General features: G+C 39.1%; 1 protein-coding gene across 2 annotated transcripts in view; it reads left to right on the top strand.

Moving 5' to 3' along the window:
- pcxb (pyruvate carboxylase b) overlaps positions 1 to 21,851 on the top strand; it is a 350,229-nt gene that overhangs the window by 11,503 nt on the left and 316,875 nt on the right. Inside the window, exons 1-7 of one of the 2 annotated variants that reach the window (XM_042512174.1) lie at positions 3,176 to 3,273; positions 5,883 to 6,019; positions 8,515 to 8,608; positions 10,056 to 10,146; positions 13,010 to 13,175; positions 14,611 to 14,756; positions 20,390 to 20,507. In XM_042512174.1, the coding sequence (XP_042368108.1) occupies positions 5,884 to 6,019; positions 8,515 to 8,608; positions 10,056 to 10,146; positions 13,010 to 13,175; positions 14,611 to 14,756; positions 20,390 to 20,507 (751 nt within the window). In that variant the 5' untranslated portion in view covers positions 3,176 to 3,273; position 5,883. Of the gene's footprint in view, positions 1 to 3,175; positions 3,274 to 5,882; positions 6,020 to 8,514; positions 8,609 to 10,055; positions 10,147 to 13,009; positions 13,176 to 14,610; positions 14,757 to 20,389; positions 20,508 to 21,851 lie in introns of those variants that run through there. The other variant, XM_042512173.1, reaches the window with a different exon arrangement.

Genomic DNA, 21,851 nt, shown 5'->3' on the forward strand with positions numbered 1-21,851 from the left:
AATCGAGGAATATGAGAATGAGTGAGAAAAATAGAAGAGGATATATGCAGTGACCAGAGTTAGAGACAAAGATGAGATGACATACATATAGAGAGTTTAAAAAGGATGACCTTTATTGCCCTCTTATCACATTCAATGCATTTAAACTGCTGTTGTGATTTCTTTCTCTTAGTCTAACCATTTACTATTCTGTACTTTTTTTTAGTCAGAAAGAGAGCTAATTATTTGGCTCAAGGACTAATTTGTAAGGTTACAGCAAAAAACTGTATCACAAAAGATAATCACCACAGTGCTACAGGTATTTCGGCTTCTAATAATTGCTTTTTTTGTGGTCCTTTTTCTGGTTAGGATGTAAAAACACTCAGTGATGAGATTGTCTATGAAAATAGAGGCCAGATAGATTGCTTCTTCCAGTCGTCTGTTTGGCAACAGCACTGTCTAGAACTCTGCATACAGAAATGTCCTCAGCAGTTCATTGAACTGTAGAAATAACATGCTTTATGAGTTTATGTGTGTATTTTATTCATTACATCAGGTATTAACAGCTTAGCATATGGATAGGGAGTCATCAGTGTGCACTATATCAGGTTAGGAAGTTTCTTTCCACAGACTGCAGGCTGCAGTGTCTGATATATTTCCAGTTTTTGGGAGATCAAAGAGCATTTTAGATGACAGGCCACAGATTGAATTAACCATTAGGCCACTGGCTGGTAATATCTCAGTGTCATTTTAATGTTTTTTTGGTACTTAAATTAATGAATGCTGGTGTGGTGCATATTTTGTTACTAAACGTGTTTCTGCAAAGTGGCCCTTTTGAAGAGACCAATTAAAAAAAAAAACAACACCCATACAGGAGTGTTTGATTGTAACAAAGCTGTTAACCATTTTGATATAATACCATTGCAATATTTGTCTTGTGATAGGATACATGATAATTTATATAGTTAAAATATTGTCTTCATTTGGGCATTCAGGCCGTATTATAGATTTCGGGACTCACTTGACTGTTATAAATGCGAGGAATAGTAATGCCTCCATCTGCCTGGCCATTGCATCTACATTGCTAATACAGTATGAATATATTTATCAGAGACTCAGTCAACCTTAGAATATACTCAGATCAGCCAAAATTTTAAAATACTGATGGGTGAAGTAAATATAATTTATCATCTTTTGTCACAGTGTTCTGTCAGGACTTATCTGTCCCTAGCATTCACACTGATGTCACCCTAAATGCACCACCCACTGAAAAACTGTGTCAGACCAAGTACAAATCCTCATAGCAACGGCACTCCCCAATGGCAGTGGTCCCCCAGGAGGACGAGCACCTTGCCACACCATAAAAACTGCTCAGGATGGCCAGAGGAATGTGACAGATTTTAAGGCATCCACCTGGCCTTCAAATTCCCCAGATCCCAATTTGATCGAGCATCTGTGGGATGTGCTAGTACCCCACCTCACAACCTACAGGGTATAAAAGATCTGTCACCAGCGCTTCACTGCCACACACCACAGGATACCCTTGGAGGTCCTGTGTCCATGCCTCGCCAGGTCAGAGGGAAGTTTGATCCAAGGAGGCCTCACTGTGGATTGGGGGAAACTCTGGCTCTGGCACATCCCACAGTTGTGCTATCAGATTGGGATCTGAGGAATTTGGAGGCTAGGTCGATACTTTGAGCTCTTTGTCACATTTCTTTGACCATTCCCTGGTGAGGCATTGCACATTGTCCTGCTGGATGAGGGTGGTAGTGCCATCGGGGAGTGCTGTTCCCATGACAGGGGGTACATGGTCTGCAACATTAGGTGGGTGGAGTTGCATCCACATAAATGCCAGGAGCGAAGGGTTTCCCAGGAGGGCGTTAGAATGTAAAAAAATGATCACTTTTTGAAATTTAATCTGTCTTGAGTTTTTTTTTCAGTTTTGGTTGATCTGCGTATATACTTATCTGATAAAAACGTTCTAATTCAGCTGTATTGGAGAGTTAAAGTTAATGCAGGAAGCAGGTAGTATTTGACCTGTTTTTGCCTGTCTGCCAAATTTGTCCCGTCCCTCTCCAGTCTCCCTGTTGTATTCAGGTCTTGAGGAAACTGTATCTGTTTCATAGTGTGACACTGTCTTTTGTGTAGATACAGGATACTGTTTCAGCCTGAGCTTCCTCTGCACACAGTCTTCAGACAGTCTTAAGATATTCATTGCTGGGTAAAAGCATTTAGTCATTCTTCCTTGATTTTCTTCATAGCTAATTCTTCATTCATTTGGCCATTTTACTAAGATAAGTCAGACGTGATCATATAAAACATCCGTCTAAAGAAAAGCTCTCACTGTAAAGGACAGTTTGACTAAAAAGGTTGCCTTTACGCTGTTTGCTTTATGCCATCCAATCTTTATGATCTGTCCTCTCAGCAGTCTGTCCACATTTGTTTCATAATCCACATCATGACCTTGTGCAGTGTGAGAAAGCAGACATGATTTGATTGCTAATGAATATGAGATTTTCTTTTTTTTAGTTTAAATTATTTCCTTCGTGTAATTGATTCTTCCATAATGCACTGAATAAAAGTTTAAAGTAGACAGTCTACCGTGCAGGTGAGACAGGTGATTTGAACTATGCCATTAGTTTTATATACCATCGTATGTATCATGGTAATGTTTATATGTACATAAAATGACTGTAAAGCGCCAACACCTCTGTTTACTATCTGTAAATCTATACAGGACATATGTGGTAATTCAACTTCAGGTGAAACTCTAACCACTTGTATCAAACAGGAAGTAGTTGGGCACGATGAGACTTCACTTGGCTTGAAACATTTGAGCTCATTTCTCTGTCTGGATCAATGTTACCATGAAAAGTTGAATGGTTTTGAGAAAGCCAATACTTATTGTTATCTAAGGCTTTTTGGATTAATGTCCAAAGTTTGTCATAGTTTAAGATATTGTCTTTGCAGTTTTTATGCTACTTGAGTTTTGAAATGTAAAATAAACCAAAGATATTGTTAAAATGTAATTTGACAAATTAGTCTTGTTTGGCTTATGAGCAAATTCATGGATTTCCAAGGAGTGGCACTTTATCAGCTGAGTTTCTTTTGACTGCATTGCTGCTGTTGACCACAGTGTGGCAGCAAAGGACTGTCAGTGAGGTGTAGCCTTGTAGTCAGAGCAGAAGAAGAAGCTTTCTCCTCTCCACTTAGGTTCAACATCAAACAGCTTTCACCAGTAAAGCTGTGTGTTTTCCCCACAGTGAATGAGCTGCTTCAAATCAGGTTGAGAAGGTAGTTGTGTGTTAATCTCTGTGTACCTGTGCCTTCACATTTGGTTGGTTTGGTTGTGGGTAAGTTTGTCAGAGTATGTTTGGTGATTGTGTGCTTCAGTTTGGTAAGTAGCTGTGTCTGGGGGATTATTCAAAATAAAACAATGATGCCACCGTCCATCCTAGTTGATGCCCCTGTTGACAACATAGTTTTTTTTCTTCTGTTTTTGAAAGATAAATATCAGCCAGTTTGTTTCTTTCCTACAATAAATTTATGAATGGGACTAAAGTTGTCATTCTTTATGCTTCATTCATATTTTATTTTGTTTCTGATTTTCTGGAATAAGAACAAGATAATCAGAGGCTTTATTTCATTGTGATTTGATAAGACACCCCAAACAGAGCAGAAATTTGTCTTTAATTTAACACACCTGCAGCAGATTGGCAGCTGTGAAGCAGAGCAGCAGCTGATTGGCTCCCACACTCCCTCCTTCCTTTTATGGAAATCTAACATTTTTGGAAGAGATTTTGAGTATGATTTAAGGATATTTTTGGGGCTTTTTTTTCCTTTATTGGTTAGAACAGATGTAGTGCAAAAGGGGGAGAGATAGGGGATGACATGCAGCAGATGGCCGAAGCTAGATTCGAACACTGTGGCGAGGACACAGCCTCTGTACATGGGGCGCCTGCTCTACCAACTGAGCCAACAGGAGCCTTAGTATGATTCTTTAGTCAGTTGTAATCCTTACTTTTTGAACAATGTTTTTAACCAGTTTTACTAAAATAGTTACGTGAATGTTTGAATTGTGAAACAATGTATGTGATATTTTTATTATTAGACCACTTCACAAAATTGGGATACTTGATCCATTTATCAACAATAATCAGCACATTTGTTTTTTAGGAAAATTGACTGCCATATTTTCATTATCATATCAAATTTGTGTATATCAAATACCTTCTGACTCATAACTTGTGGTTGAATCATATTGAAGTTGATAGTTCAGATATTTTGCAGTGGGGCACTTATCCATTAAATATAGAAGATGGCAGTGGGCACACCTCCACTTTGAAGAGACAGGCTTGAGTCTAGCCATGAAATCTAAGCAATGCACTGCAACAAAATATATTTTAGCCACACAAGAAATCCCACCCAAAAAGATAAATATCAGTTTCAATGTATTCTATATTAAAAATAATTTCACTGCTTTACCTTCATGTCAGTGATTTCCAACAGGAAATTGAAGCCATTATATTGCTCTCTTCAAAGCCAGACTCCATTCAGAAAAACAGTGACAGTGACTTAACACTGTTGAACACAGGCGCTGCTGGTCTACCACTACCTCAAACAGGTATTCTGTTTGTGCTATTGTGTGACTTTTAAATTTTAAAGGTTTAGTTTAAAGTCTCACAATAATACAAACTAACTGAGTGAAACAACAGTGGACCTGCACCTCCTGTGTTCAGTGAGCTTAAATTGCTGTTTTAATCAATGGAGTCTGGTTGCTTTGATAAGAGCATATATGGGGAGTTGAGGCTGTTCCCAAATGCTTCCCAAATGGAAAGGTCTGACAGCAAGATGAAGTGGTGACATACTCCCAATAATTATATACATTTTTAAATTCTTCTTTAGGGGGTTTTTTTTAGGAGGCAAAAATCAGTTTTGTTGCTGACCCCATTCACCACAGTACATTGCTGAACTTCCCTGTTGAACTCCAGGCTGCCTCTGCAAACCGGGGGTGTGCCGACAGACATCTACTCTGTGATACACTGAATATGTACGCCATACAACCCCACTTCAAAAAAAAAAAAAATCCAAACTATCCCTTTAAATATATATTGTTTAAAGACTAAAATCATTGTAATAGAAGGACCACTATAATAGCCTCTCTAACTGAAACAAGATAACATTTTACATACTGCCAGACACAGATTTTGTGAGATTTTTCAACAGTCTTTTCACAAACTTTTATAGAAACAGAACTCAAGGCCATAGCTCTCAAATTATTCATACATAAAACAGCAGCACACTAGAATACAGTAATGGCAATTAAACTTTTGTGAGAAAAGACTGTACATTTGAAAAGGCACCGACAACCCTCGGCAACAACTTAATAGGGCTTGGCGGTTCGTAGATTTAATCTCTCTAAACAGGGCTCACACCTTGTTTAATTATTTTCAAAGCATATCCTCTTACCATATTCCTTAAAGCGCATTTTTCATCTAAGAAAACTGAATTTAGCAAACGGTTTGTACATAGAGATTGTAAAAAGGTGTTTAGAGGCTTTGTAGGTTTTGGGCAGGGTGTTTGTGTTTCAGTTTGATCTAGATTTAGTGACTTCTTTTAGCCAAATCATTTACATGTTGGACTAATTGACTATCTTGTTGCTCAATAACCAATGTATGTATTTATATTCTGTAGCACTTGGGAAAGGGAAACAGTTGGATCAGGAAATTGGTGAATTCTTACAAACAAAAAGATGTTAATAAATGCTTTTTATGACAAGAAATTCCTGTGTTCCCATCTTTAGTTAGTATGTCCTCTTTCCTCTCTCCTTTATTTATCTCTGTCATGTCTTCAGTGCACAGAGACATTGTGTATTTAAAACATTTCTTTCCTTTTTTTCTCAGGATGTTGAGGTACACTGTAGTCCGAGGCGGCCTCGGCCTGTTGGCCGTTAGGAGGGCGTGTCATTCCCCCCGCTTCGCCCACTCTGCCCCGAAGAGCGAGTATCGACCAATCAAGAAAGTCATGGTGGCCAATAGAGGTAAACCCCCCTCCATATCTGAACAGCACTAATTCACCACTGAAGAGGACAACCAATTCAGATAGCACCGCTAAATTAAATACAGTTTAATGCTGTTTCATTTATAATGTAAGAAAGAAGTTATGACATTTACAATCTTCCCCAGGCAAAGAACAGACTCTCAGACTCTTAATATTTAATAGCCAACATTTAGTTTGCCTTGGCACATGCTAATATTTAAGCACGTATTGTATATGGGTGGCTGCACAAGATAGCTTTGTTTGCTTTAATCCAAAAAGTTTTTTTTCTGCAATTATGGAAACAGGTGGGACAGCAGCCAAAATCCTCCATATAGACTAGGAAGTTGAGTTTAAGACTTAATGTATTAAACTGTATTTGAGTTTCATGCTGCACATAATGTCCCAGATGTGTTTATTGTGTATAAAGCTAAAATAAAATCAGCATGGAGGTTTCTAAATTCCCCAGAGTCTAAATTAGAAGTGTTTTATGCTGTGTTTATGTATATTTTTCTCCACAAAACAAATTGAACCCACCAATAAGCAAAAAAAGCTGTTAGAAATCAGCATAAGTGGGGTCTACATTACTGGCATTGAGGTCTGAATGGAAATATAATTATAGAGAAGCCTGGAGTTTTCTAAATATTAAGCAGTCACCAGTATGGTTGTTTCACGCAGCATAAACATGACTGACGTGCTCTTGTAATACTTGTAATCACCGAGCCCCCTCCTATTAATGCTAATGCTGTCCAGAGAGGCCGTCAGTGTGCAATTAAAATGACTCGATGTCAGGTGACGCGCAGGATTTGAGTGACAAATAAATATATTCATGCATTTTATTCTAATTGCTTTTTAGAGCCTCCCATTATATTCATTCCTGCAGACACATTTAAAGTGCTTGATTTGGTTTCATTATTTCAGATTGATTTGTTGTGTGGGTTCCTAATTCGATTCCAACTCTGAACACGTGGTACTCTGGAGGCCTCCTACTGCACAGAAGCCTGCAGTGCACATACATCTGCATGCATACATCCATGTGTCCCCTCCCATAAAGGCACTATATAACTGCTTAATCCATCAATTTGATTTAAATAGATTGTGGTCTCTGCCACAAGCACACAGACACACACACTCTCACACACTCTCACACATTCACACACACTCACACACAGCAGGACTTTCCGTCAATCTCTCTCCTTCACATTGGCGTGACGCGATATCAACACCACATTAGATCACATTCATCACACTGGAGCGCACTGGACCGTGCTCGGCTTCAGTGTGTGTGTGTGTACGTGATGAAAAGAGAGACTGGACCATCACATCATATCAGCCCAGATTCCACTTCACCAAGCACATCTCCTCTCTGCCATTGCTGCTCTGCTCTTTCACTAATATCCTCCTTTACTTTTCTTTCCTTTTTGCTCTCCTCTTCCCCTCTTACCTTCCTCACTCCCTTACTTTTTCAGCACTTGTCAGATGTGATTTTCCTCTGAGCCCCTTGCTGTCTTCCTTTAGCTCCTTTTTGACTCCTTTTTGCATTCCTTACTTCATTTCCCTCTTTTTCCCCCTCTGCTGCTTTTCCTGTCTCCTCTCCACTGATTTGTCATGCAGTTAAACTTGCCAAACTTTGTTTCTTTTGTTACCTCAATTCCTTAAAACCTCTTATATCCTTTTTTCCTCTTTTTGCGTTGTTCTATTCAAAAAGTTCCGTATCCCCTGATATTTTATTCTCTAAATTTCTCACCTTAAATCCATTACATTTCATCTGTCTGGCTCTCTGTCCTCTCTCATATTTTCACCCTTTTCATTTTCCTACTGTTGACCTTCTCCAGAATTCACTTTCTTGCTCGCTCGCTTTCTCTCTTTTTTCTAATGCTCTTCAAATGTTTGAACGCTGTCCTCCCTTTCAGGCAAGAACAACACATCTGACTAGTTTTCAGTGACTAAACTTTTTTTCTCCCGTGAAATGCATGTTGCTTGAAAAACAAGTATTTGGCTGCAGTGACAGCAAGATAAAAGGCAGGCAGTGTTTTGGTTGTCTAAAGCAGAGATTTTAAACTCTGTGTTCTCACACTAAAAAAAACCCAGATTTATTGCAATGTCTGTTGATATTTTTTGCACAGTGTGATGAAGAGCACCAGATGTCTTGTTTTCACATCTCATGTATGGCATAAAAAATTCAAAGTTTATTTTATTCTCTCAGTGGAGGCATTTGTCGCAAAATAGGGCCAATGCTACAGGATGTTGATAAAATCATATTAAGTGTGTGCTTATGAAAAATACATGATGAAAGACTGAGAACTCCAATCTCCCACTACACACAATCTGCTAAACTGTGCATCAAAAACAAAGACACATTTTAAGAACAAAGAGAAAAAAAGTAAAGGAGACAAGTGAAGAGCACTGATAGTAAAGCAAAACATGGATTATGTGGCTTGCAAATTGGTAAAATAACTCCTGCACCATCCAGTTATTACATGTGTCTTCCTCTTCCAGGTGAAATTGCCATCCGTGTGTTCAGAGCCTGCACCGAACTGGGGATCCGAACCGTGGCCGTCTACTCTGAGCAAGACACCGGACAAATGCACAGGTACTAAATTCTGCTACGCTGGAGCCGAATGAGTCCACACAGGTTTAAATAAAGAAAGCGTAGCCAACAGATGTCTTGGTAAACTGTTGGCCCGCCACTGCTGGATATCGACCATGAAATGCTAACAGTTGATTAGATCCAGCAGCAATTAAAGGAGGCTCGGGAGCATTTCTCCCCTCTCCAGTGCTTTGGGCCAGTTCTTTGTTTTGCGCCTGGTATTAAGTAGAGACATAAGTATAATTGTATTGACATTCTAAGCATTCAGGTAATCGCGCGACTTAGTTTACATACACAAACACACTAATCTGCCTTGCTGACAGCTTTTCAATTACATTCTGACTTTCTAATATCTTTTTTTAAAGTCTTCCAGTAAGTAATACATCTTGTTATATGCTTTTACTTCTATCGTTCTATCCTCCCTTATTGTTCATTTATAACAAACCTAAAAAAAAAAAGCTGAGTATAGGACTGATTTGAGTGATTAAACAGGCTGTAATTGACTATTGTTGCTTACTGTCCACTGAGCATGGATATGAGGTCATAGTGGTTATGTGCTTGAGAGTTGGTGCACATCTGTTTGTTTTGTTTGCTTCTGCAGTCCCCCTCACATCACATCAGACTATGTTTACATGCACACTAATATTCCACTACTATTCTGTCAATATTCTGAATTTGACAATAGGTCGTGTAAACTGCATATTCCCTTTAGCTATTACATATTAGGCCTTTTTCTGAATATAGCATATTCAGATCAAGACATATAAGATATGCTGACATTATCTGGGTTGTAGGAGCATTCTTTGGATATTTATTCAGCACATTCATGATATGCATCTCATTTGGGGATTTTTACTGAAGTTCGTGACACATGACCTCTTGCTTGTTTATGGTCGGCTCTGTGCATTGTCATGGATGTGATGTACTCAAACCAACTAGCCAACAGTTTGTAAGGCTGTGGTAGACATGCATGCCCTAAAAGAAAGCACACATTTCTGTCCGGAAGAAGAAACAGACCTACGTTTAAACATTATGAAAGACCTGAATATTAGCAGGTTTTTGGGATACATGCAAATACTGCAACACCAAGAAGGTCGTTGAAGGAATTAAAGAGGGAGGCTGTGTTTTCACATACAAACAAGTTGGTCACTGGTGGAAAACGTTGAAAAAAAAATCCCATCTTGATGCAGTAAACCAAAATGGCACAAATGGCTGTGCCTCTAGCCGTTCCACTTTTCTATATTTTGTTTTGATAAATTACATAATAGGGCATGTTATTTTGAGTATGCACGGCTGCATAGAAACAGGAATATTAGTGGAATCAATTTCCTTTAGACTTGTAAACAGCTAAGTAGGAATTGTCTTTTTTCAGGGTAAGGGAAAAACTCATAATGTTTTGTGCTTTTCAACATTATCTCTTATATTAAATTGTTTCTCCTTGTCCTCACAGGCAGAAGGCAGATGAGGCTTACCTGATTGGAAAAGGCCTGCCACCTGTTGCTGCATACCTGGACATTCCTGACATCATCAAAGTAGCTAAGGTAAATGTGTACTTAAAAAAAGTGGTTTTCCCACTGAAGTGTAACACGGCTTGCTTTACTGGTAAACCAATTCTTTCGTTTAAGGCAAACAGCTGTGAATTTACGTTTTAACTCTAGTTTCATCATAGTTACTACTACAGTACTCAGCCTGTGAGAGTAGTTTTAAGACTTAATGACCTCTGTGGTCCTGGAGAAGCTTTCTTAAGTCTGAGAAAATATCCCTAGTGATGTCATTAGGGTTTTCTTGGCTTGGGCTTTGAAGATTGCAAATAGTAATCGGACAGCCAGCTGTAAAAACTGGGGGTTGGACTTTCAGAGGAATGGATATAGAAGATTTCACAAAAAAATATGTTACTAAATTACTTCGGGGACTAAAAATATGTATTTTTGAATGTCTTTTGTAGTTTACGAAAGTGCAATACCAAATTGTTATAGTACACCTTTTAAAATCTCATCTGCCAGAAAGGAAAAGTAGGTTTCAAGTATTCATAGAATTGACAGTCTAGTGTATTTCCATCCGATAAAAATGTGCCTTGGTTACTTTCAGGAAGACCGCATAGATGCATGAGATTAGCTTGGAGTGTTTCATCATACATCTGCTTCATTGTGCACTCAGAGTTGGTGCAAATAGTACAGATTTTGATAAGAACAATGTATTTCCATGTTCTAAAACGTAACCAAGCTTAAATAAGCAATTCTGTTCCTCTTTGTTCAAAGGATTTTACTTTGAAGTAGTGTCTTGAATTAGCATGAAAAGGAAAAGTTAAACATTTTACTCATTTGCTTTCTTTCTCTGAGGTTTAATAATTATCGATTTACAGAAGTACAGAGCTGGTGCCGGCAATTAACTAAGCTTAGCACAATAACATAATAATAGGTGTTATTTACACAGCGCTTTTTAAAACAGTGTTACAAAGTGCTTTACATGGTTGAATCAGTTTAAAGGCTGAAGTCAGAGGAAATGGCTTGCCTGGCTCTGTTCAAAGTGGAAAAGTACACCCACCAGCACCTCTAAAGCTCGCTTATCACCATATTACATCTCATTTGTTTAACCCATATGGAAAGAAAAAAGCAAAAATAACAGTTTGTAGTTTTAGGGAGCATCACAGCAACTGTGTTCCCCTGATGTTTTGTGCTAGATTTTGTTTCTCAGTTTAGGTAGTTGAAAGAATATTCTCTGGTGGTTCACCTCACTTGTGATCTTCATGAAAAGCCCTGCTATATTCTTGAAGTTTGAAGCTGTCACTGATACAGCGTAACTTTATGGATTTTAGTGGCATAAAATTATATGGACAAATGACTGATGAATTACTTTTACTCCCATGTGTTTGCCCTTAGTCTATATTTAGCTTGGTTGGAAGGAAGGAAACGGAAATAACTTCTGTCTGTCTGTTCCTCAAACACCTGCCCCCCGATTCTTTCCCTTTACCCTCGCCTCCTCCTTTCCTTCTATGGCTCCTCATACTTCTTCTCTTTACCATTTCCCTCCTCACGACTCCCTCTCTCTTCCCGCTGCCACTTATCACTGTGTTATATCAGATCTGTTCCTTGTTACCTTCTTTACTTTCCGCCCTTCCTCTCTCCTCCAGGATATGCTGCCAGTTGTTCATTAGCATTTCTCTGATCAATCTCGCACAGTTTAAAATTTTCTGTGTGGGCATGTGGTCAGCCAGCCAAAGCGGGGAGCCTCCGCCATCCAACTAATTTCTCAAAATCCTTCTGCCTATCTGGGAGCCCAGCCACCCCATGCTAGCAAAGGAGTGTGTGTCTGTGTGTGTGTGTTGTTTCCCTCCTGCACTCACTCTTTCACATTCAGTGTATGTGTACCTCTTCTTTGCACTGTGTATCACTCTGTTACTGTGCGACCAAAATAACCATCCATCTCCGTCCCAGTACCTTCTGTGTGTGATGTCGTATGTGAAAATGTGTGTGTCTGCTTGCAACTGTGAGAAGCACGAGTGTATGATCTGGCTTGTATGAATGTGTGTCACCCCAGGGCAGTTGTGTGAATCTTTATCTACTGTCCGTGTATCTTTGCATTCATGTCTCTGTGGGCAAATTGGTGTACCTGCTTGTGTGCATGCACTTGCTGCATTTTGTGTGTGTGTGTGGCACCATGCCTCCTCCGGCCTGCCAGTAACAGCTCCCTTAACAACGGGACAGCCCATAATTATAGTCTGCCTCGTATCCAAGAGCAGATGGCACATACTGATCCAGAGATGGCTCTATCTGTCAAGCTCGGCAGCTACTGTATCTGTCTGCTACCCTGTGTGTGTGTGTGTGTGTGTGTGTGTGTGTGTTCCTCTCAGTACCTTCCTCCTGACCCTCAAATTATGCGTGCCTGTCTACGCGCTCAGTTTCCTGCTGGTGTCCACTGAGTAGATTATGATTAAGGCGATTGCGACTAAAACAGAATGAGAATAAAGTGTGTCATTAGCTCACGGCCCCTTTGCTGTAAGTGTAACATACATCCTTTTCAGCAGCCAGCAGACAGTGTGTGGTAAAGCATGCAGGTTAGTGTGTGTGAGATGACTCGTTATTTCCCTCACCAATAGTCAGCCAAGTGTTAACTGGAGCCCTGCGGTGGCTCTGTATTTAACAAAGCTCCTGTTGCTTAGCTGGGCTACATTTCCACTCTCTGGATTCCACTGGCAAATGTTTTTGTACAAACCTGAAATTAAATGTGAGTAAAAAATGCATTTAGGCGAGTGGCTTTTGAATAGTTCACACGTCTTTTTCAGTTTAATTGGCTTTTTTATTTTGTTGCAAAACATGAAAGCCAACAGGTACAAAGCAAAGCGTTATAATGAATATGAAAAACTATTTCCCTTCATTTCCCTCTCTTTTTTTTTTTATTTCTTAGGACAACAATGTGGATGCTATCCACCCTGGCTATGGTTTCCTTTCTGAACGGGCAGACTTTGCCCAGGCCTGCGCAGATGCAGGGGTGATGTTTGTAGGACCAACCCCAGAAACGGTTCGCAAGATGGGAGACAAGGTGGAGGCTCGTGCCCTGGCCATCAGTGCAGGTATGAAAGGGGACAAATATGGGATGAACGATGTCAGGAAGAGAAGATTCAGAGAAAGGGGAAGTTATAATTAAAACACCTGCTATGTGTAGTATTTTAGTAATGTCATATAATCTCTACTTCACAATGCACAATGAAGTGTGATGTGTGCAAACTTCTCGTCTGTTTACTTCCTGCCAGTTGTACAGTGACGTATCCTCTGCCTCTGACCTTAGTGATTAAAATACTTAATAGTCCTGAAGTTATTTAACGCTACTTCAATTTTCAGTGTTAGCTTTGGGCATATTGTTGATAATATTTGCTCTTTGTGTATAGTGTTTTTGATCGTTTTCAATAATCACCTTAGTCTTTAAACAGTGAGGTTAGCCAGTCAGCTAGTCTATCTGACCACTGGAATTAAGATGAGCACCGTCAAGTTTATGAGGGCGGTCAGCTCTAGAGAGCTTTACTGCTCACTTTTGCAAGATGATGTATGTCAGTCAGTTAATATTTTTGGTCGCTAAGATGAAATCTGAAAATCAAGCATAGGTGCTACACTGTGTGACTGACTTAAACTGTTATTTTTTTAAGACACTGAGGTGCTTATCAAACTGAAAAAAACCCCAACAACTTACATTTGTCTGATTTTCAGAGCTCAGATAATGCCAGGTTGTGTTGACTCATTACACTTGGTGCTTGGAAAACCTACGAAAAGTGTTAAAGTGACTGATGCGCACTGTCTTGTAACAGCGAGCAGTAAAGATCCGTAAAGCTGACGGCCCTCAAAACTTTGACAGCTCTTTTCATTGTAGTAGCTAGCTGGGCTAGCTGACTGGCAAACCTCACTATCAAATTCACCTATCAAAAACACAAAAACTAACTTTAAATACATAAGTCAAAGGCAAAGGTAATGTCACTGTTCAGTTGAAAGGAGGTAAACAGACGTGAAATCAGTAAAACGGATATGTCACACTACATCGTGCAAGTTGATAACTGAAGCACTGAGATCGTGATTGTAAGAATCTATCTGAGGCCTGTAGTAATATTGTTGAGTTTTTCTCAAAATTCAAACCAAATGTGCAGTGACTCACACCCTTTTCCCTCCACCTTTCACCCTGGCATTGCTTTGGCTTTTACTCTCCAAGCATTAATTTAGTCTGTGGGGGATGAACATTTTTAGAGCACATTTTTCAGCCTTTAACTCGTTCCATCTGCCTCAGCAAGAAACTGTGAAAAATTAAGCTCTGTTTATTAAGCCCTATTAAAATGTGACCTTGTGAGCAGTGTGAAAGTAGTTGCTGGTACTCTTCTCTATGGTGGTCTCACATGATATATAAATCCCTCTAAATGAATGTACTGATCATTTATCGAAATAAAGTACAGCATTTTGAATCTTAAAAGTGAAATATTTCTCTTCTCATGTTTTTCCACTTTTACTTTACCCACCCCTGTCTAGGTGTACCTGTGGTCCCAGGAACAGATTCACCCATCTCCTGCCTGCAGGAGGCGCAGTCGTTCGCCCAAACATACGGCTTCCCCATCATCTTCAAAGCAGCCTATGGAGGAGGTGGTCGCGGCATGAGGGTAGTCAGAGAGTACGAGGTGAGCCCATTAGCCGCTGCTGTACATTATCACTTCTGTGAGAGATGTAATTTAACAGCTTGCTCTAACAACATAAATCTTGTCTTGACTTGTGTCCAGCAAGGACAAAACAAACCCAACTCGATCAACTTGATGGCGGGGCCTTCCTCCTGTTATTCATGCTCATTAATGTTCTGTTTGTTTTGAATGAAGGGGAATTTTCTTGGAAATTATAGCCTGGTCATTTATCTCTGCGGCCGCCAATCACCCCGTGTGTTTTGGTGTGTGTACTCTGAAATTGCTTCTGTCACTTAGTAAAGCCAGAGGTATTTCTGTGTGTTGCTCATTTTCCAGCATCATCAGAGGACATTAAGACAATAATGTCTTTCAATATTATAGTTGTCCAGGGGCTACATTTTGAAATATGCATCTCAGCTTATGTGTGCATCAAATTTCCAACATGAGCCATCTCTATATGATAAAATACCCTAATATATAAAGAACATACAGTAGCGTTACAAAAGTGTCAGGAGATGGGAAGGTGTAGGCAAGAAAAATGTTACCAGCATTACCAAACTGCCACCTTCCTCCTGATCTCCCTCTTCACAGCTATATAAGGGTGCCGTCACCAAGACAACAATGACAGGCTGTAACTGTGATCACCGAACAGCACTGTGATGTAAGCCAGAGCTGGACTTTTTTTGTCATGTTACTCTGCAGTAGATCTATTGAACAGTTTTGTTGTGCTGTCAAATGATGCTAAAATGATATTGGACTCATCTGGCTAACATCCCGTTTTCTTACTTGCGACTTCACTTTTAAGTTTCTTTTGCTTGTGCTAGTATGTGGGTGTCTGTCTTGGTTATACAATGTCTGGTTACGGGTCAAAGCTTCCTATTGAAATAACAATTTATGACTGAGTCACTTGTCTGTCAAAGCTTATGCGACGTGTCACTTCCAGATTGCAGGCATGCTATACATTTTGTCCAGTGTCTACTTTAAACTAGAAACTGATGGATAAAGTTTAGAAAACTGAAAAAACAGCCTGTTTAAGAGGCTACAGTATACATGATATGCATTTTCAGAAAGGCCATGGAGATGGAGAAAATCAAATAAATACATATATATTTATATAGAAATAATAATCAGCAATGGGGATATAATGATTAAGTGGGTAAAGGTTAATAATAGAATAGCTGAAACAGTCTGGTAATATGACATCACTATGTTGGAAAGCAGCCTTGAAAACAGAGGAAAAGACACACCATATTGCAATATTCAATATCAAGTGTCATATAAACATATCTATTTAATATGAATATATTGCCAAGCCCCGTTTACATAACTCACCAAGTGTGGTGGTGTGCATATACAGAGCCCCTTTTGTCTGTTTCAGCTCCAATGAGAATGCTGTGTGCTGATATCAGTTGTACTATTTACAGACTGTTAGGTAAGTCCGAACACTTAAAACATATTCATAAGGTTTTTCAGCATGGACAGCTAACAGCTGCTCGCTCGCTCTAAGTGGTGTTTTGGGAGATGCTTGTGAAAAATTCAGAATTTTATACGCCAAGAAAAACACTCTTCACCTCTGTTGATTGCTATTGGAAACTAGGCCAAGCAGGTCCAATAATATTATTTCACCTGCCTTGTTTCAGTGGAAGGGTGATGATGTTTTCTTCAGTAAATTTTGTACATTGATAATGGTAAAATAAACCAACAACAGCAGAACGTGTCCACAGAACATCAATATATACAGTAAGAAGGGATTTAATGTCCTTCAGTGAATTATTTCATCCAAAATATGTATCTCAAAGGGAAAATGAAGTCCAATAGGCCCTTAAACATCAGGAAGTGGCAAGTTGTCACCCCTGTTTATTTCATTTGAGGCCCAGTGGCAGCTCTGCATTTCGTGCCAGCAGTGGTGGGGGCACTGCAGGGGTGTGTGTGTGTGATTGCTGCCCATGTAAATGCGTGCAACTTTCCCGTGTGTCTGCTTCTCAAGTTTGACCATGTCAAACATTTTCAGCAAGCAGCTGGTTGTTGTCCGATGAGATAGAAGTGGGCACAGATCAGTGGTGAATCAGAGTTGCACAAAGCATTACCACCTCCTCATGGCTGGTAGCATTTACTGTTCTTTAGTTCTGCGCTCGGGTTTCAAAACAAAACAAAACAAAAAAAACAGAATATCTAAGTCACAATGAATAAGGTTATGTGTCACTTAGTTTTCCTGCTAAAAAATAGTCATACTCCCACTTTTGTACTACTTTTTAATTCATGCTTCAAGCACTGTATACGCAAAGTGCGAATTAAGATAATTCATTTTTCGGCTACAACTATTGATTATTTTTATCCTCCTGAGGCGGCAATAGACATGGCCTGAAACATTATATTTTCAGTTTGTCAATTTGTCCGTCCCATTCTCGTGAACGCGACATCTAACGAAGGCCGTCAGGGTGTTTTCTTAAAATTTGGCAAAAACATCCACATGGACTCAAGAATGCACTTTTTAGAATTTGGCAGTCAAAGCTTGGAGCTCAAGGCCACTGTGACCTCATAAACCATGTTTTTTTAAACAATAACTTATGAAGTCATAGGCTATTTATGAAAAAAAATGTAAATGCCTAATGATGAAATGATAATCATTGTTGATTAATCTATCAATTATTTTCTTGATTAATGGATCACATGATCAGTCTATAAAATGGTGAACAATGTCCCTTAGTGATTCCCAAAACTGAAAAAAAAAATTCACATGGATGAAGCTATAATCATAGAGTTATTTCTTAAAAGACTCAAATAATAATAGATCAATCATTGCAGCTCTTAGTAATTCCCCTTTTTTGGTTGGTTGGCCCGACTGGCTGTGACATTACTAAACCCTTGATCCAGAGAAACATGTCACATTTTAAATGACTGCTCAGCATTGGCTCTTTGCCCTTACTCACTGATCTACACAAGGATTAGCATTGTTGTGTTGTAGTGTAGTCACTGAGCCTCACATGTCGGCAATCCATTGGAAAGTATGACCTTTTTGGAGTTGTACCCCAGTCTAATTAATTAGTTGTTGACATTTCTAGTTATTCAGCTTAGTCACTGGGGCCTCAGTAGCTCCAGCTGATATGATGTGAGGAAATTGTAAAGAGGTTTCTCTGCACTGTTGGGACCTCAAGCAACTATGCGTAGGTTGCCTTTTAATTCCATTAAGGCCAGCTCGTGGGTCATTTGTATGCTGAATTAACAGAGTGAGCCTAACTATCCTCAGCATATTGTAGGATGAGATGTGTATATTTACTGATAAGCAAGGCAGAATTAAAGTGCCAGATTTTTGCTTGGTTTTTGACGTGATGCGCTTTCCCAAAGAGAAAGAGAAAAGGAGAGCGGCACGTATCAAAGCTCCAGTGGCCAAAGCTGACAGACGGACTGAACTGATGTGAAAGGAGTACAAATGGAGTTCTGCTAACTTTGAGTCTTTCAAAAGTCTTTTCTGTCATTTGCAAAAACAGAGGTATTTCGATGAGTTTACACTGTTGCTAGGTGTGTGACTTTAAATTCCTTTTCCAACACTTATAACTCAGTGCAAGTTGCGAGTAGTCTTTTTAATAGCTTCTTATGTTTTTACAAATGGCTATTTCATTATACGGTAACTTTATTTCAGTTATAACTGTTGTAGAAGCCATTTTTTCTGGCCATAAACTGACAATTTTAGGCACATTTGGAAGAGTTATGATCTTATCCTGAGAAAGTTATAGTTTGCTGTGATTAATTAGGTTTTAGAAGATAGATGTTGAGTATTTTCATTATTCAGTAATCTGCCAGTTATTCTCTTGATTAATCATCATTTAAACTTTTTAATAAAAAGTTCGAAAATGGCAATAAATGCCCACCACAGTTTCCCAGAGCCCAAGGTGACATTTTAAATTGCTTTTTTTTTTTTTTTTTTTTTGCTCATCCAGCCTTTAAAAACTGGAAAGTTTTAATTTTCTATCACAGAAGACAAATAATAAAAATATAAACCAGAAATCCTTAATTTAAGAAGTTGGAGCCAGCAAATATTTGACATTTTTGCTCAAAAATGACAAAAAAGATAAATGAATTATCAAAATAGTTGCAGATTTATTTTCTACAATATACCACTGAACCTTGTCAGAGCCTTATGTAACTAATGCACATGGTTCCCAATGTCATTAAAAAATCTGGAAAAGTTTTGCAGTTTAGGTATCTCATTTTTTAAGGCCTGGAAAAGTCATGGAATTAGTGAAAATCAATAAAAGTTTTGAAAAATCATGGAATTTTGTGCAATGAAATTGTTAAATGGTGAAACGGTTAATTTATTTTCTGTAGCTGACGACATAACGTAGCACGAATATGTCAGTGTGGCATTTTGTTTACAATTACCCATGTTTTTATTTTCTCTTTGCATTCAGTCTCTCCCCTCTTCATCCCTTTATTTATGCCAGCAAAATTATGTTTGAATAGATTTTGAAGCTGATATGTTTGGAAAGACTCTGGGCAGGTGGGACAAGACCAAAAAATGAAAAATCATGGAAAAGTTTTAAAAACATTTTTTTTTAAAGATTATGTTCTTGGGGTTTTTCCATTTTATTAGACTGGACAGGTTTTAAGAGTGAAAGCGGGAGAGAGAGGGGATGAACGAACCCATGTCCGCTGCGGCAAGTACGTAGACTTTGTGCATGGGGGTGCTTGCTCTACTAGTTGAGCTGCAGGGCGCCCCAATCCAGATGATTGTCGAAAGGAACAGAGAAATGAAGATTGCACACTTGACAGCATCTTCTAATACATGACACATAAACAGCCACAGCGGTTAAACATATAGAGTCTGTTGGAGGGATTTTCCGTGTACTCCTAGAACTAGAATAATAATAAACAGTCATAACAACATACTGCATGTGCATGTAGCATCAACTGTGGTTAAATCATGTTGAGGCCTTCTTTGCCAAATTTTTGATATGGCAGAGTGAAGCCAGTCAGCTAACCTTGGTGGCACTAATTCCTCTTACTGGTGTCCTTCATCTGGTCTGATGAGATGTAGGACATTACGGGCACTGAAATGTCGTTTTTTCTGGTCAACTTTCATGCCAGTTTTGCATTTTCTTTTTCTGAGAAGCTTGTTCTGCCTTCAAGAGTTTTTTCTCTCAAGGCTACGAGATGACGGAGAGGTTGTGCTCGGGCATCTTCCACTGAGGCACAGGCGAGGGGGCATGATGGTGACTCAGTCTTTCCCCAGTGGAGGAGACTGGATGGGCTGGCTGGACATCACAGCCTGACAAACACAGATTGTGTCATGACCTCCAGCATGCTTGGTCGTGACCTCCTTCGGCCTGTTCCCAGAGACATCGTGTACAATCTTGCTCCCTAAGGGGGTGTAAAAATTTGTGACAAAAGAAAGAGAAAAAAGCAAAAAGAAAACTGCATAATATCACATTTAAATGACTAGGAAGGGAAAAGGAACAGGAAATAAAAGTTCTATTAAATAAAGTGACCTGATGCAGACATCAAAGGACATTGAAATGTTATCTGTGCAGCACCAAAAGTCCTTGAAAAACATTACAAAACCTTTGCTGTGACTCACTTTCTGCTTGAATAGAAGCACTCACTCAGACATGTATGGATTTTTCTCGTGTGTTTGTCAGGAACTTGAGGAGAATTACCAGCGGGCCTACTCCGAAGCCCTGACGGCTTTTGGGAACGGAGCCCTGTTTGTTGAGAAGTTTATTGAAAAGCCAAGACACATTGAAGTACAGATCCTAGGTAAGTGCATTTACGACTTCCTTTGTGTTTGCATTTAACTATGTAGCCATTTTTTGTTTATGTGAATTCATCTGAGTTCATTAAGAAAGCAAGATGCATACAAGTCCTTAAACTTAGTGATGGTGCTCAGGAAGGAAGAAGGACTGATGAACAACAAGAGAGTATGAGCTTTATTAGCCAGCAGAGGATTCTCCAGCCATTACTTCCTGTCATTATAGGAACGTAACTCAACTAAGACTCAGTATTATGGAATAGAAAAGCAACCCCGGCGCTTGCAGGAAGTGCATCTGCACTTTGAACATATTCTAGCATGAACGCTCACGTTTACATTACTCTGAGCGCTTATGTTTTTGGGCAAGTGGTTTGGCACCAGTGTGTTTTGTGTGTTTACGTTTGTGCACGCGTCAGCGTTTACCTCAGTGTACTTCTGTGTGTGTGGTCACTGTGATTAATTACTGTCTTTAGGGCATGTAAGGGATTTTGTGAATTTTCTGAATTACCTGTTAAAAGCCATGTCTTTGTCAGCCCTCTGTTGTTTTGCCTTCCCCCTCCTGTACTTCCCTCCTTCACTTTCAATTTATTGTTTTCCAGTTTCTCTTTTATCTTCTCCCTTTCTCCCCGCTCCTTTCTCTGTTGTTCCATTCCTAACCTCCTGCTGTCTCCTTTGTCTCTTCTGCCTTTGCATTTTCTCTCAACTTTCATTCATCCTTTATTCTTTTTATGCCATTCAACGCTGCGTGAAAACAGCGATCATGCCAGTCATACTGCGTGAGATGGGTCAAATAAATTCTTAGTCTCAATCTGTTAGACTAGAATATCAATTTTGAGGCACAGACGATTGTGCGATTAATATCCGGTAAAATTTAGCACTACAATATAAAGACAGGAAAAAGCAAGCAGAAAAATGTTATTAATTGCATAATCAATTTGCTGTCATATTTAAACATGAGTTCTGCACCTACTCTCTACATTTTTAATAAGGCTCTGACATCACCTGAGTGCTGGTGATACATGTCCATAAACATCCTGAGCACAGTAAATATGTAGAAAATAAGAAATTATTTAAAAATACGCCTCCACATAACTGAGAGGGATGACTTCTGTATGAATCTGTACATTATTATGTTTTTTATCTTTTAGGAAAATCTTGCATAGTATGTCTTTAAAGGTAGTATTAGGACTTAGCAAAGTATGTCAAAATGATATCTGAGTAAAGTTGTCGGAGCTTCCTTTTTTCTGTAATCTTAAACTGAATATGTATGTTTTGAACTATTGGAAAGATAAAACAAGACATTTTAAATCATCACTCTACAAATTGTCACTTTTGCTGATGTGTTATAGACT

The sequence above is a fragment of the Plectropomus leopardus genome, chromosome 23 (genome assembly GCF_008729295.1).
Source record: "Plectropomus leopardus isolate mb chromosome 23, YSFRI_Pleo_2.0, whole genome shotgun sequence".
Lineage (NCBI taxonomy): Eukaryota > Metazoa > Chordata > Actinopteri > Perciformes > Serranidae > Plectropomus > Plectropomus leopardus.